At 52.1% G+C, this 14,489-nt stretch overlaps 2 protein-coding genes across 2 annotated transcripts; both read left to right on the top strand.

Annotated features, from left to right (window-relative positions):
* Positions 1 to 9,653: 9,653 nt before the first annotated feature.
* On the top strand, positions 9,654 to 12,498 carry MIND_00978500 (Phosphoinositide phospholipase C; the record flags this gene model as incomplete). The annotated part of the gene is made up of 6 exons (XM_037366395.1): positions 9,654 to 9,954; positions 10,005 to 10,378; positions 10,427 to 10,597; positions 10,646 to 11,003; positions 11,052 to 11,444; positions 11,489 to 12,498. The coding sequence occupies 6 exons, from the start codon at positions 9,654 to 9,656 to the stop codon at positions 12,496 to 12,498; spliced, it is 2,607 nt and encodes an 868-aa protein (XP_037217807.1).
* Positions 12,499 to 13,082: 584 nt separating this feature from the next.
* Positions 13,083 to 14,419, top strand: MIND_00978400 (Metallo-beta-lactamase superfamily protein; the record flags this gene model as incomplete). The annotated part of the gene is made up of 4 exons (XM_037366394.1): positions 13,083 to 13,514; positions 13,564 to 13,673; positions 13,721 to 13,832; positions 13,886 to 14,419. 4 exons carry the CDS (start codon positions 13,083 to 13,085, stop codon positions 14,417 to 14,419), a joined length of 1,188 nt encoding a protein of 395 aa, XP_037217806.1.
* Positions 14,420 to 14,489: the final 70 nt, after the last annotated feature.

Below are 14,489 nucleotides of genomic sequence, written 5' to 3'. Positions count from 1 at the left end.
AATGGAAAGTGTGACTATTACCACCACATATATCATACTTGCTACTGTATACCAGTGACATCATTGATGTGATACCAGCTGAAAGATTTGGGTAATGGATAGAGCTTTTGCAAGCTAGTGGAGTAGAGAAGAGCTAAATTATGATGCTCAGGAGGGATCTGGTGATAACTATAAGTAAATTTTAGCCCTTAGTTATTCTAAAATAAATTTTCTTCTTTTGTAAATAAGCCTTAATTACCTCTTATTTTGACCCCCCTTATTAAGCCTTATATTCATTATAAGGGCTAGGTTGCTGGCAGGGGGTCTTAATGAGGCCCTTATGTACAACACTGATTCTGCAGGATATACCTATAAGTATACACACCGGGGTTTCTGCCCAAAAATGGGCCCCAAAGTAGGATTCATTTCCAATTGATAATAGACAAAAAAAAGATGTATATTTTAATGACTTGGAAAGATAATAAGCAAAACTCCAGGAAAGTAGACTTAATTTGTATGAAATTGGGGCATATATTAAGTTATCAGATTGGACTCAACTCAAAGCCAATATCAGCTAACAATTTTGTAGCTACAATTTATAGCAAATAAATACACCAAATATGTCACAAGATATAAGAACATATATATTAAAAATCAGAGACAGCACCAAAGTGTCCCTGATATGTTTAAAATAAGTGACAAATTACCATTATATATGATAAATCATGAATTGGGGTAATAATAATATGACACTATTTTTTTAAATATTTGGGCTCGAATGAGGTGTACTTATTGTCTACAAAATATGGTCAGGAAGGGGGTGGTCATATATATGTTATATTGATACCCATTACAGAACTTATTTCTTAGAAATCAGATACAATTTTTGCAACTTTTATTATGTCAGCGTCGGGCTCGGGCCGTATCGGGGCGTCGGGGGGTCCGACTTCGAAGAGGTCTGAGGAGCACGAGAGATGGGTATTCGCCCGGAGAATAGACGATATTAGCCTAGCGACTACATCTTGTAAGTACGACTTTTATACGCTACGGTATTAGGGATGGATCGGATGGGCGCCAGGTCCCAGGGCGGATCGGATGGGCGCTGCGTAGGGCCGTAGGGGTGAACGGAAGGGGTTGGAAGAATGAGGGGGCGTCCAGGAGGACGGCGGTATACGGGCCCGTTCGGGCCCGTTCGGGCCCGTGCGGCCTTATGGCCCGGACGGCCCGACCCGAACCGTGACATCACCCCCTCCGTTGTGGGCGGCATCTCGACACCCTATGGGTCCGCGTCCCCTGGTCTTGCTTTCGGATTTTCCATCGGCCGTTTACGAGTTCTTCGCGGGGCGCGAACGGGTTGAGAGTATAGAAGTCCTCGAGTGCCTCTTCTGCGCCCTCCAGTTTGTCCCGCAATTCCCACGTCCACTCTTCCCGAGGGTAGCCTTTCCACTGAATTAAGTACCTCAGGCGGTGTCGACCTTGCTTGCGTACGAGGGAAATGGCCTCGACTTCGTAGTGAGGCTCGCCGTCCCGCATTTCTGCCGGGGGTGGTGGGGCGGCCCGTTGATGATCGGCTACTGGGGCGTTCCAGGGTCGTAATAGCGCCGTGTGGAATACGGGGCTTACGCGCCAAGTTGGGGGTAGCACCAGTTCGTAGGATGTTTTACCCACTTTGCGCTTGACTTCGAACGGCCCGAACCTCTTGTCGTCCAGTTTTTTTGAGGGTCGATCGCTGGTCAAATTCGTCCCCTGGAGGTAAACTTTGTCCCCTTCGGCGTAATTCGGGTCGGGAGAGTGTTTTCGATCGTAGTATTTCTTCATCGTTTCCTGGGCTTCTTTCATAGCTTCAGCCGCATCAGCCCGGGCTTCCTTCATTCGCTCGGCAAACACTGTAGCGGCCTCGGTCGGGATGTCTTGCGGGGCTTCGGACCCCTTTCTTGGGTGGAATCCCAGCGTGAGGAAGAAGGGCGAGAATCCCGTTGAAGAGTTAACCTTGTCATTAAACGCGAATTCCGCTAGGGAAAGCCAGTCGGACCAGTCACTCTGCTGGAAGTTGCAGAATGTTTGAAGATATTGCTCGACCTCCATATTCGCACGCTCCGTTTGCCCGTCCGTCTGTGGGTGATACGCCGATGAAGATCGGACCTTGATTCCCAGCAATTTGCTCAAGTCGCTCATGAAATGCCCGATGAATTGCTGGCCCCGGTCGCTAGTTACTTCCTCTGGGAATCCGTAATCCTTCCAGACGTGATCGCGATATAGCCGAGCGACTCCTTCCCCGGAGATGTTTCCCGTGCATGGGAGTACGCGTATCCCTTTACCCAGTCGATCGACGATCACGAGAATTGCGTTGTACCCAGAGGATTCGGGTAGTTGAACGATCAGATCGATTGATATGCGCTGCCATACCCGAGTCGGCACGCTATTCGGGACCAAGGTCCCTACGGGGCGTCTCGGGAATATCTTCGTTCGTTGGCACAACGGGCAGGCCCGTACGTATGCCTGGCAATCGGCTTGAATAGACGGCCACCAGTAGTTGCGGGTCGTCAGCTTGAGGGTTCGATGCCACCCCGGGTGTCCCACGATAGGGATGTCATGGTGTTGCCGTAGCACCCGATGCCGTAGCCCCATAGCCGGGGGTACGTATACCAGTCCGTTCCGAGTCTTGAAGCCGTCATGCTGTTCCCAGCCTTCCGGTTCCCCGTCTTCCCAGAGTTTGAGGACCTTTTCCTCAGTGGCCGATTCGGCCCGCCGGATCGAATCCATTAGCCCGTCGCCCTCCGTATGCTCCAGTGTCAGCATAGCGCGGATCGCGTGTTCCTTGAATAGCCCCGCCGGGAGTAGGACGATGTCCTGGTTATCCTCCTTCCCGTTGTCGTACCCGTTTCGTCGGGATAACGCGTCGGCCCGCCCGTTCGTTTTCCCCGGTTTATGTAACAAGGAGAAGTGATACTCGCTCAGTTCGAGAGACCATCGTGCCTGCCGCCGGTTCAGTTTCTTAGCCGTCATGAAGTACTCCAGATTCTTGTGGTTGGTCCAGATTTCGAACGGCTTATCTCCCCCGTTCTGGAGATAATGTCGCCACTCGGTGAGGGCCCGCATGATAGCGAGCATTTCTTTGTCGTGAATGTCGTAGTTGCGCTCGGTGTCGTTCATGGCCCGGGAGAGGAATGCGATCGGCACCCACTTCCCCTCCTGTTCTTGCGAAAAGGACGGCCCCGGTGGCGAAATTGGAAGAGTCCGCTTCGACCCGCCATGCCCCGTGATCCGTAGGGAAGTGTAGTACGGGTTCATCAGTGACCCGGTCTATCAAGGTCTGAAAGGCCTCCTCTTCTTCTGGTCCCCATTTCCATGGGCTGTCCTTTCGGGTCAGCCGGGTCAGTGGCTTGGCGTACGCGCCGAAGTCTTTGATGAATCGTCGGTAGAAGTTGAGGAACCCCAGGAAGCTTTGAACCTCTCGCAGGTTACGAGGTCGGGGCCATTCGCGCACGCCAGCGACCTTGATCGGGTCCATGCGAAGTTGCCCATTCCCGACGATCACACCGAGGTATTCGACCTCGTTCCGCTCGAAGTCGCACTTGTCCGGTTTCAGGTACAGTTGGTTATCCTTCAGAATCTGTAGGACCTCTTTCACCGTTGCGCGATGTTCGGAGAGGTCGCTAGTGTAAGGGCAACCCCGGAGGCCTGAGATCAAGGTCCTAGCAGGGGAGGATCCAAAGAGTGAATAGAAGTAAGCAAATACAAGTGAGGCTGACCTAGCAGGGGAGGATCCAAAGAGAAGAAACTCTAAGGGTCCGCCTGCTAGGTAGCGGAACTATATACTGCGCTCTTGACGCGCCAAGGTTGATCGTTGCTCCGTGCAGTATGCCTGCGCCATGTCGCAGGCCAGGTCCCAGGGGGATCGCCAGGCGGGGGCGGCGATGCGCCTGACGGAGGCGGTGATGCGATCACCGGAGTCGGAGCCGGAGTCGGACCGGAATCGGAGTCGTCTCCGAGGGGCCGAAAGGGAGGGGTTCCCCTGACAGCTAGAGTATATGAGGATGTCGTCCAGGTACACGATCACGCGACCCTGGGAGATCAGGTTGGAAAACAATTCGTTCATCATGGATTGGAACGTGGCCGGGGAGTTGGTGAGGCCGAAAAACATCACGAGTGGTTCGAATAGGCCCCGATTGGTAACGAACGCGGCCTTCTCTTCGTCGCCTTCTTTTATGCGGATGTTGTTGTATCCCCAACGTCACGCCGAGCTTGGTGAACCACCGGGCGTTACGTAACTTATGCATGATGTCCGATATGAGTGGTATCGGGTATCGGTTTTTGATAGTGATCTCGTTTAGCTTCCAGTAGTCCTGTACGGGCCGTAATTTCCCGTCCTTCTTCTTGACGAAGAAGAACGGGGATGCGTATGGGGATTTCGAGGGCCGAATCCGCCCGGTTGCCAAATGTTCCTTGATGAATGCGTCAAGCTCTTTCTGTTCCTCTCCTGATAGGGGAATGCAGCGCCCTTTGACGGGTTCGGCGCCTGGGTGTAGTTCAATGGCATGGTCCCACTTCCTCCGTTCCGGGAGTTTGTCGAAGTCCTGTTTTTCGAAAACCTCTTTGAATTCCTCAAGATAGTGCACGGGTACGCTCTCCTCGGTGGTTCGGGGCTTCGGGCAGCGTGGGGCGGCGGCGGTTGTTTGGTGGCCATGCTCTGCATGGCCCGGATGTGGGCGGGCGCGTTCGAACCTTCGTCGTAGATCCGCGTGACGAAGAGGCGATCCCCTTTGCCCAGGGGTTCGTTGTCCTCTTCGTCCCCATTGTTCCAGCAATCGGGCCCGCTTGCACTCGGGCGGGCATCGGGTGAAGGCGATCGCCCCTTCACGCCAGTCGATCACGGGATTGTGCTTCTTGAGCCAGTGATGCCCGATGATCACGTCGCTATTCCCGGTGTCCGTGATGGCGAATGTCAGCAGTTCGGAGTGATCCTGAATGGTGACTCGTAAGCGGGTAACGTGGGTGATCGCCCCGTCGGCGTTGATCGTCCCGTCAGCGTTGTACACTGGGACTGGGTGCGGTAGGGCTTCGAGTTCCAGTTGCGAGTCCTCCGCGAACCGTTTGTGCATGAACTCGGAGGTGGCGCCACTGTCGAGGAGGGCGTCAACCGAGTACCCGGGAGGTCGTTGACCCCTTGGAGGGTGACGGCTACCCGTAGCCGTGGTGCCCTCACTTTTCCGAAAGGGGGGAGCATTTTGCAGTTGTCGCAAAGCTTCGGCTATGTCGGGGGCGTACCCCGTTCGTATGAACTCTTCTAGTTCGGGCCCGTTCTCGGCTCGTCGGGCCAGATGTATCCACTGTTGTAGTTTCGCACGAGCCTTCTCGGGCTGGTCTCGAATTTGCGCGACAAGCCTCTCGGCGCTGGCCGCGGGCCAACTTTTCCAAGCGGGCCTTGGAGTGTCTCGTATGGTTTTATGCGGGTTTTTTTGCGGGGGAAACGGTGGGTTGCGGGGTTCGTTGTTCGGGGTTGGTTTCTACGTCTGGTCCCACGTATCTCTGGATTGGCAACACGGAATATCGATTATGCGGGTTGTAACTAGAGACACTTGTGGTATACGTCGGCGAGGGCGTAGGCTTCACTCGCGACGATCGCCAAAATCCGCTTTATCCGCGTTATCTTTGACAAACTCGGAGAGATAGCCCGGATCTGGTTTGCCGATGCGGCCCGGTTCGGGCACATCCGACTGATGTGTCCTTCCTGGCCGCAGTTGTAGCAGCGAGTGCTGCGGGCCGTAGCAGGGGCCTGGGCCCGGTCGATCTCCATAGGCGCGGGCCCCGTCGAGGGTCCGGCGACCGTGGTTGCCCCGTTTCCTCGGGTGCGGCCACGGTCGGTCCGGGGTGGCGCTGATCGCTGCGTTTCGGGCCCACCCGTTGAACGGGTTGCGGTTTCTGAGCCCGCTCTTGGCGGGGCGGGCGCCGTCGGGGCGTTTTGGCCCGAGGGTGGTTAACCTTGTGGCTTTCATCGAAAATGCGGTAGCGGCGGAGTGCGCCGTCTTGCTTGATGGCCTCTGCCTTCCAGGCCTCGTAGGTGTCGGGGAGCGTGTCCTTTCGGTAGACCGCGTTCAACGCCCCGGAGCATACAGTTCTTGGCGACGCAATAAGGTTAACGTCGTCGTAGTGCGCGACTTTGTTGAGAGAGTCGAGGACCGTGAAATAACTAGTCGCATCCATGTCTTTGGTCTGGACGAAGGTTTCCATCTTCTGCTGCGCGATTTCGGCGTGAGCTTCCCCGGAAGGCCGCGATGAAGGCTTTCTCGAAGCCTTCGTGACGTAGTATAGGCTGCGGCGGTGCGGAGCTTCATGGCTTGGGAGACGTTTTCCTTCCACGTGACCGCGTTCCCGCCTTTGATATAGGAGAGTGCGTGACGAAATCTTTCGCACCTCGTCGTTGTAAACATTCGGGTTGGCTTCAAGGCCAACCAACAATCGGCCAGGAAGGCGTCTACTTCGCTGGCGTCGCCCGTGAACTCCTTAGGGGGAGAGACGGTTACTTGTGTATTTCCCCCGTGGGGCCGATGAGCCAAGTCCTCTCTGGCTTGGCGGAGCAGATCATAGCTCTGCATGACTCCCTGCTGTACAGCTGCGTATTCCCCGTTTACTCGGGACAGCTTGGCCTCGAGGACCACTTGTCAATTCGTCAGGGCGGTGTTTTCCGCCTTGAGTTGCTCCATCTCCTGACTCGTTCGGAACAGATGGGCGAACAGGAACTCCTGTTGTTCGTTATGGCCCAGGGCCATGAATCGGGCACGTTCGTCCCCCTGGCTTGGGGGTGCCCATCGTACTGTCGTGCTCGGTAGACATTTGTCGCGTTTCTTGCGTTCGTGGGGGAGGCTAATATTCTGTCAGCGTCGGGCTCGGGCCGTATCGGGGCGTTGGGGGGTCCGACTTCAAAGAGGTCTGAGGAGCACGAGAGATGGGTATTCGCCCGGAGAATAGACGATATTAGCCTAGCGACTACATCTTGTAAGTACGACTTTTATACGCTACGGTATTAGGGATGGATCGGATGGGCGCCAGGTCCCAGGGCGGATCGGATGGGCGCTGCGTAGGGCCGTAGGGGTGAACGGAAGGGGTTGGAAGAATGAGGGGGCGTCCAGGAGGACGGCGGTATACGGGCCCGTGCGGCCTTATGGCCCGGACGGCCCGACCCGAACCGTGACATATTACATATTAATCAAAGCAGCAAAAAAAAGGTTATTGTTTTTGTTTTGGATCAGTATTTCTTATATATAAATTCTGCTTAGGGGACTATTTTTTGGCTGAAACCCTGGTGTAATATACCCACAGGCATTGCACATTCACATGGGTCTCTGCTCAGAATGTCAAGTTGTGGGCTACAAGACTTGCCATCATTTTATTACACTTTAATTATTTTCCCACACCCACAGAGGCATGGGCCAGGGGTGGTGGGAATAAGAATGATAAATATATGTGCCTAAGTTTGCAATGAAATTATATGTATCTGCACAATCAGGCATCAACAATTGTTGGCCAATAGGTGTCCTGTGGAAATGCTTTTAAAGACCTGAGGGCACTACTTACCTAGTCACATTGGGGTTTCCCATAAAAACAGAATTTATTTATACGAAAGTTGCTGCCAAAAATGATTACCCTGTAAGGGCAACCCCGGAGGCCTGAGATCAAGGTCCTAGCTAGCAGGAGAGGATCCAAAGTGTGAACATTGGTGAAGCAAATACAAATGGAGCTGACCTAGCAGGGGAGGATCTAAAGAGAAGAAACTCTAATGGCCGCCTGCTAGGGAGCTGACTATATACTGCTTGTCCGTAGCTGCCGCTGTCAGGCAGGGCAAGATGGAGGGCCGGACTGGAGTCGGAACCGGAACCGGAACCGGAATCGGACTGGAGTCGGACGCGTCTCCGAGGGGCCGAAAGGGCCGAAAGGGGGGTTCCCCTGACAGAGATTCACAATCAATTTAAGTGTCAGGGGAACCTCCCTTTCGGCCCCTTGGAGACGATTCCGATTCCGGTTCCGACTCCGGTCTGGCCCTCCATCTTGCCCGCACAATCACCGATCCGTCAACGCCCTCCCGACGGTCGCCCTGGGACCTTGCCTGTGTTGCTGCCTAAGCCTTCTGTGCCCGACAGCGGCAGCTACAGACAAGCAGTATATAGTCAGCTACCTAGCAGGCGGACCCTCAGAGTTTCTTCTCTTTGGATCCTCCCCTGCTAGACCTTGATCTCAGGCCTCTAGGGTTGCCCTTACATTAAGAGATTGTGCTAATGGCGTGCAAAAGTGGTATCTGATAGTCACAGTGTCAATAGTCTTCAGTGTCCCATAGGGCTTGGTTTATATAGGGGTGTTTATAAACCGGTTTACAAACACCCCTGTTTTATATGTTTATAAACAGCCTGGCTGGAAACACCCTGTTTTATGGTTTTATATTAATAAGCACCCAAAAAGGAAAGAAGCTGGTAAACTAGACTTACTTCACACTAATATTGCTTTTATATACTACTAGTAGGCTTGACCATATCTTATAGGTCTATTATAACATCTAGTCTCTTATCAAGTAGAATCTTTACCTACTTTGGCTGACATTAGCTATGATTAGTACTAGTAGCTATGATTAGTACTAGTACTGAGGGCTGGGTTGTGACTATAAGTACTAACTATGCACATTTCTTATTAAGTATTGCTGTCATTATGATTTTTAGGTCATATAGAGGATTCCTGATAAGGGGTTTATCTTAAATCTTCTAATACCTTCAAGTAAATTGCATCTGGTATATATAACTTAAACATATTATACTAACTTACAAGTGAGACTTGATGGGCTCTAGCTCTCTCTCAAACCCCCTACAGCCTATGAAACTTTCAGACATCAAGTCAAAAGGCCAAAATTTATATCAGAAATTTCCAAAAAAAAAAAAAATTGGTCGCTCTGGTCATATCAGCTCAGTTGGTTTATAAAACCTAAAAACCGGTTTATAAACAGGGTTTCAGAGGCCATTTTTATCCAACTGTTTGATAACCTTCAAAATCTTTAAAAACCAAGCCCTAGTGTCCCAGTTATCGTGTCCAAGAGTTCAGCCTGATTAAAGGTAGATTAAGTAGCTGTAATAGCTCTGGGTCAATTGATTGTGCGCCGCCGCGGCAGTCAACCTACTTCCTTACTTATATCCTTAACTTACTTATACTTATCTACGGTGTCACGTCTGTGACGCACGTGGACGCACGTGCCGTGACGCCACCGACTCATTTTTTCCCTCCCACGTACGCGACCAGTAAGATACATCTATCGGTGCAGTCTGACTCCCGCTCAAGATTCAACAATAGCGGGGCCGTAACCTTGTGTTTACGTCTCCATCGCAACACCTGGTTCACAGCTTTTGGCCGGGCTGGAACGTGTCTTCTTCCAGGATTTCTGCTGCACTGGATTTCCAACGGTGCTCCCTTAGCGCTCTAGAACGCATAATGGAAGTGCAACATCGGGATCTTGCAACGATTCATCTTCTGGGCGTAGTTCTGGTGAGTTTGATAGTCCATTCCATAGGAACTGCGGACGATGACTTGGCCTCAGATGAACGCCGAGTCAGACACACATTCACAACTTCTAACAAGCATCTTATACCATCAACTACCCCACAAACCCGCTTTTAAACCTGATAACCCCGCTGTCAATGTCGCTCCCCACCACTCTCCCCATGTTACGGAAAGCAACCAGGTTGCTCACCCCCACTGCAAGCCCGGGTATCCGTGCCACCATTCGAAGACGATTCTCGCGTTCAATGTCGCGTCAACCGAGCGAAGAGACTCCTCGAAGTTCAACATCGAGCGCGGAAGAGACCGTTCCCCAATTTAAAGTGTTGCAAGATGGCATATACCTAACCAAGATATCAACTAAGCGACAGCGTAAACTTCTTTTCCGCCTCGACCGTGAGCGCGGGCAGCTCATTTGGGAGTCGAAAGTTAAGAAATGCAGTGCGTAGCGTTCCCTGTGTTGGTTTCATTTGCTTATGTTTCTCATCCAGTCCCCGTCGATGCCATCCGGGAAATGCGTACTGGACCAGAAGCCCAGAACTACCGCGCCCACCTGCTCCAGCCACCGCTTGAAGACTATGAAGAAAGATGGCTGACCGTTGTCTATGTTGTTCAGGCCACGTACAAAACCCTGCATCTGGTCGCACCATCGAAGGAACTTATGGACTCCTTCGTTCAGGCTTTGTATAAGCTTTACGCCATCCGTTCAGAACTCATTGATAGTCTGAATGACGGAGAACGTCTCGAGGCAGCTTGGGAGCGACATTATTGGAACGGCTGTGGTATGGTTTTTGACGATATCCGGAGGCTTTGTCGTCGGATGAACGTCGGTCAAGACGATGCTACATTACAGTCCCTTTTCAAGGTACAATTCATTCCAAACATTTCTTCCGCCGAATTCACTTGCATCTAGGAAGCTAATCTGCGTAATGATGGCTGCCTCGACCTCGATGAATTCCGGAGTTTCGCGAGAATGCTCAGAGCCCGTCCGGAGGTTGAGCGTATCTACAACCGACTGACAAAGAAGCACAACCACTGCTTCGATTTCGATGCTTTTCGGGCCTTTATGGTCGATGTCCAATGTGTAAGCGTCTATCCTCACATTGTATCATCTTCTCTTATGAATTAGTAGTCGACTCTTGGAACCTCTCAGCTGCAAGCAATCTTCTATTCTTATGTGGACACCGTCTCTACGAGCTCGACTCCAGCCATTATGCCTCTTGAATCATTCACAGCCTTTCTTATCTCGGGAGACAACCCTGCTTTCCAAGAACATTCCTCGACCATTCTTTCCCATAAACGACGTCCCAGTCTAATGTCCCCTTCCGTTCCTTCGTTCAACGAAGCTTCGCAAGATATGACCCGTCCGCTTTCGGAGTATTACATATCCTGCTCACACAACACCTACCTCTCTGGCCATCAACTTGTCGGAGAAAGTACAGTCGAGGGTTACATCAGGGCTTTGCAAGCAGGCTGCCGGTCTGTCGAAAGTACGAGTCTCAACCTCCTCTTCACCCTTGGCTTACATGTCCCTCTAGTCGACATACATCCAGGGACACCCGCTCCGATCGTCACCCACGGAAATACGCTAACCAGCAAGCTATCCCTCCGTGCAGTTTGCGAGGCCATCGACAAATACGCCTTTGTTGCTTCGCCATACCCGCTCATTATATCGGCTGAGATTCATTGCTCCGTCGTCCAGCAGGATATGATTGTGGATACTATGAGTGAGGTCTTCGGGGACAAGCTAATTAGGATGCCGCTTGGGGAACGAATCGCTGTCGGGCAGTTGCCTAGTCCGGAGGACCTGCGTTTCAAAATTCTCGTGAAAGCGAAAAACGTGCACATCGGTCATGAAGAGACTAATTCTGGGGTATCGGAACCCGCTTCTCATACCTCATCGTATTCGACTGGAGACGACTCGGAAGCTGGTTAGTTCTTTACTTTTGTCAGTACCTGCTTAATATACCAGTAGGTCGCGACAGCTCTCTCCTGCGAGTTATCAAACATGTTCGTCGAAGGAGTAGAGGGAGTTCGCAATCGGAGTCTTCGCCTCCGTCTGCTTATCTCCCCCTTCCACCTGTTTCAAGGTCGTCGTCTTCTGCTGGATCGGACAACAGTACCAAACCCAAGATTTCCCCGGCACTCTTATCACTCCTAGTCTATACTGTTGGGGTCAAGTACAGAGGCATCAACAAAAAGGAGGACTACGCGCCAGAGCATATGTTCTCACTCTCTGAGACCATGGCCAACAAAATCCTGCGCTCTCCTGCTGGGATGGCGCTCGATCTTGTCAAGCATACCCGCACGCATTTAGTCCGAGGGTATCCAAAAGGCAGTCGAGTTGCCTCCTCCAACTTTCTGCCTCATAACTCCTGGAGTATGGGCTTGCAATTGCTGGCGATGAACTGGCAGACGACAGATGTGGGCTGGCTGATCAACTATGCCATGTTTCAGCGAAACGGAGGGGTCGGTTATGTCTTGAAGCCCCCGGCGCTTCGTTTACCCAACCATAAGCAACTCTTATCGAAGACATCGCAGCATGTCCTCGAGCTGACCGTCATCTCCGCCCAGCAACTTCCCTCACTTCAGAACCGCAACACCCTCGACCCATACGTCGAGGTATCGCTGTACTTTCCAGAGTCGACTGGTTTCGCTGCACAGTCCCTTCTACTCCAGCCACCAACCAGTGCGGTTATGCCCGTCCGTCGCACTTGCACCGTCAAGAATAACGGCTTCAATCCTGTGTGGGAAGAGAAACTGATGATACCATTCACCTGCGTGGGGGACATGCTGGATTTGGTTTTCGTGCGCATCGCTGTTCGACAGGACGGGTCTTCAGAAGAGGAGGTGCCGCTCGGCGTGTATTGTGTGTCGCTGGCGTGTTTGCCAGCTGGATATCGGCATCTGCCGCTGCATGACGCGCAGCTTTCGCAGTTTCTCTTTTCCTCCCTGTTTGTTAAAGTCGCAATCAATGACTTGTGAGTCCACAAATATAGTCTTAATACTACATTTTGTGGACTCGAAAAGTATCTTGTCTCTGTTGTATACTATGAAAGGGCTCGTTCGGTAACGAGAAACCAGCGCGAGAAACCAGCGCGGTTTCTCGACAGAAACCAGTTTCTCAGTAGTCCTATGTGTTGAGCCGAGTGCGATGGAAATCAGCAACGGCTCCGATAATGGACCATTCATTGGAAAGTAGCTAGTCTCTGTTGTATACTAAATAGTTTCTGCTGAGAAACTGGTTTCTGTCGAGAAACCGCGCTGGTTTCTTGTTACCGAACGACCCCTAAGTAGTCCTATGTGTCGAGCCGAGTGCGATGGAAATCAGCAACTGCTCCGATGAGGAATGGACCATTCATTGGATTTGTAACAAGAGCGTGCTAGACTCATGCGCTTGGTCATCATCAGGTTCGGCGCCCAGAAGGATCTGCCGCCATACCAAGCACTTTGAAAGCGGCAAATACTAGAATACGGATGCTTAGTACTACTTTTGGCGAATCATTATTCAGGCAGTGGTATAAAGAGTACTGTTAGTGTAGAATAGTACTAGCACCCAACAACTAAGGATGCATTCACCGGCACTGTCTTTTTCCTCTCTTGCGCTCTGCCTTTTGCATGCATATGCTACTCCTCATCGACCGACCTTGGACATTCCGCCCTCCAACGCAACCGTGTCGATTTCGCGGTTTATAACCGCCAACCTCACCGCAGTCAAGGAGTTGCACACGCTCGTTCAGCCCATTCTCCCCGGCCGCGATACCCTCACGCTTCCGATATATTCCTTCCTCGTTCAACACGGCTCGCGCAAGCTGCTCTTCGATGCGGGCATCAGGAAAGACCCGCTCAATCTTGCCCCAAGCCTGGCAACGCTATTCACCAATGGCCAGTTTTCGCCAGCGGCAATGGACAAAGACATCTTCGACGTGTTGAAGGAGGCCGGGATTGCGTCGAGTAGCATCGAAACCGTGATCTGGAGCCATCTTCATTTCGACCACATTGTGCGTGTTTTGCGGCCTGTGCGAGAGAGTTGAATAATCTTTGCTATAGGGAGACATGTCCAAGTTCCCAAACTCCACAAGTCTTGTCATCGGCTCCGCAACCGACACGTCGACCTATCCCAGCAATCCCAATGCCTCTCTTTTAGAGTCTGATCTCGCGTATGTCTTGTTGTTCCCAGCTTTACTTGCGGTGATGATAAGAACAGTGGTCGCAACGTCATCCGCATCGATTTCGCCAAATCTACGCTGAAAATTAATGATTTGCAAGCGGTGGATTACTTCGGGGATGGCAGCTTCTACCTCGTGAATACGCCAGGCGTTCGTCAATCCTTGTTTTCCATTATCATTTTGCTGACACTGCTTGCCTTCAGCATGTTCCGGGCCATTTGACAGCATTGGCCCGCGTCACCGCGAACCCACCCTCCTTCATACTTCTTGCAGGCGATACCTTCCACCATCCCGGTCAAGCTCGTCCTCGCCCCAGTCTTCAAGCCAACTTCCCTTGTCCAGCCCACTTGGTGGCCGGCGCCGGCAAGCACGTCTCAACGGACTATTTCTTCTCCTCCGGCTCTCATGACGGGGCATTCGACATCCAGTCACGCGCCGAACCTCTGCTGCGGATCGCTGACGGTGCCGATTCGTTCTGGGCTGACCCGGTGGTCGCCGCCGTTTCGCTTGAGAAGGTCGCCAGATGGGATGCAGCAGACAACGTGCTTGTCCTCATCGCGCACGACTTGACCCTTGTGGCGAATTTGACCGGTCTATCGCAGAATAGCGGCTTGAGCGGTCTGCCGTATCACCCACGCACGCTTAACGGGTGGAAGAAGGAAGGGTGGAAGAGAAATACGGTGTGGAACTTCATCGACTATGAGGGTCCTGCTTGGATCTTCAGTCCGCTTGGGTAAGCTGGCTTCTTGGTCTTGCACCGGGTTTTCTTGAGTTAGGGATTCCACCCAGTAGTCAGAATCATAGCAG

This window comes from Mycena indigotica (genome assembly GCF_014461135.1).
Source record: "Mycena indigotica strain 171206Taipei chromosome Unknown Mind.scaff0008, whole genome shotgun sequence".
NCBI lineage: Eukaryota > Fungi > Basidiomycota > Agaricomycetes > Agaricales > Mycenaceae > Mycena > Mycena indigotica.
Note: the sequence above shows the minus strand (reverse complement) of the source record. Positions and strands in the feature narration are given on the sequence as shown.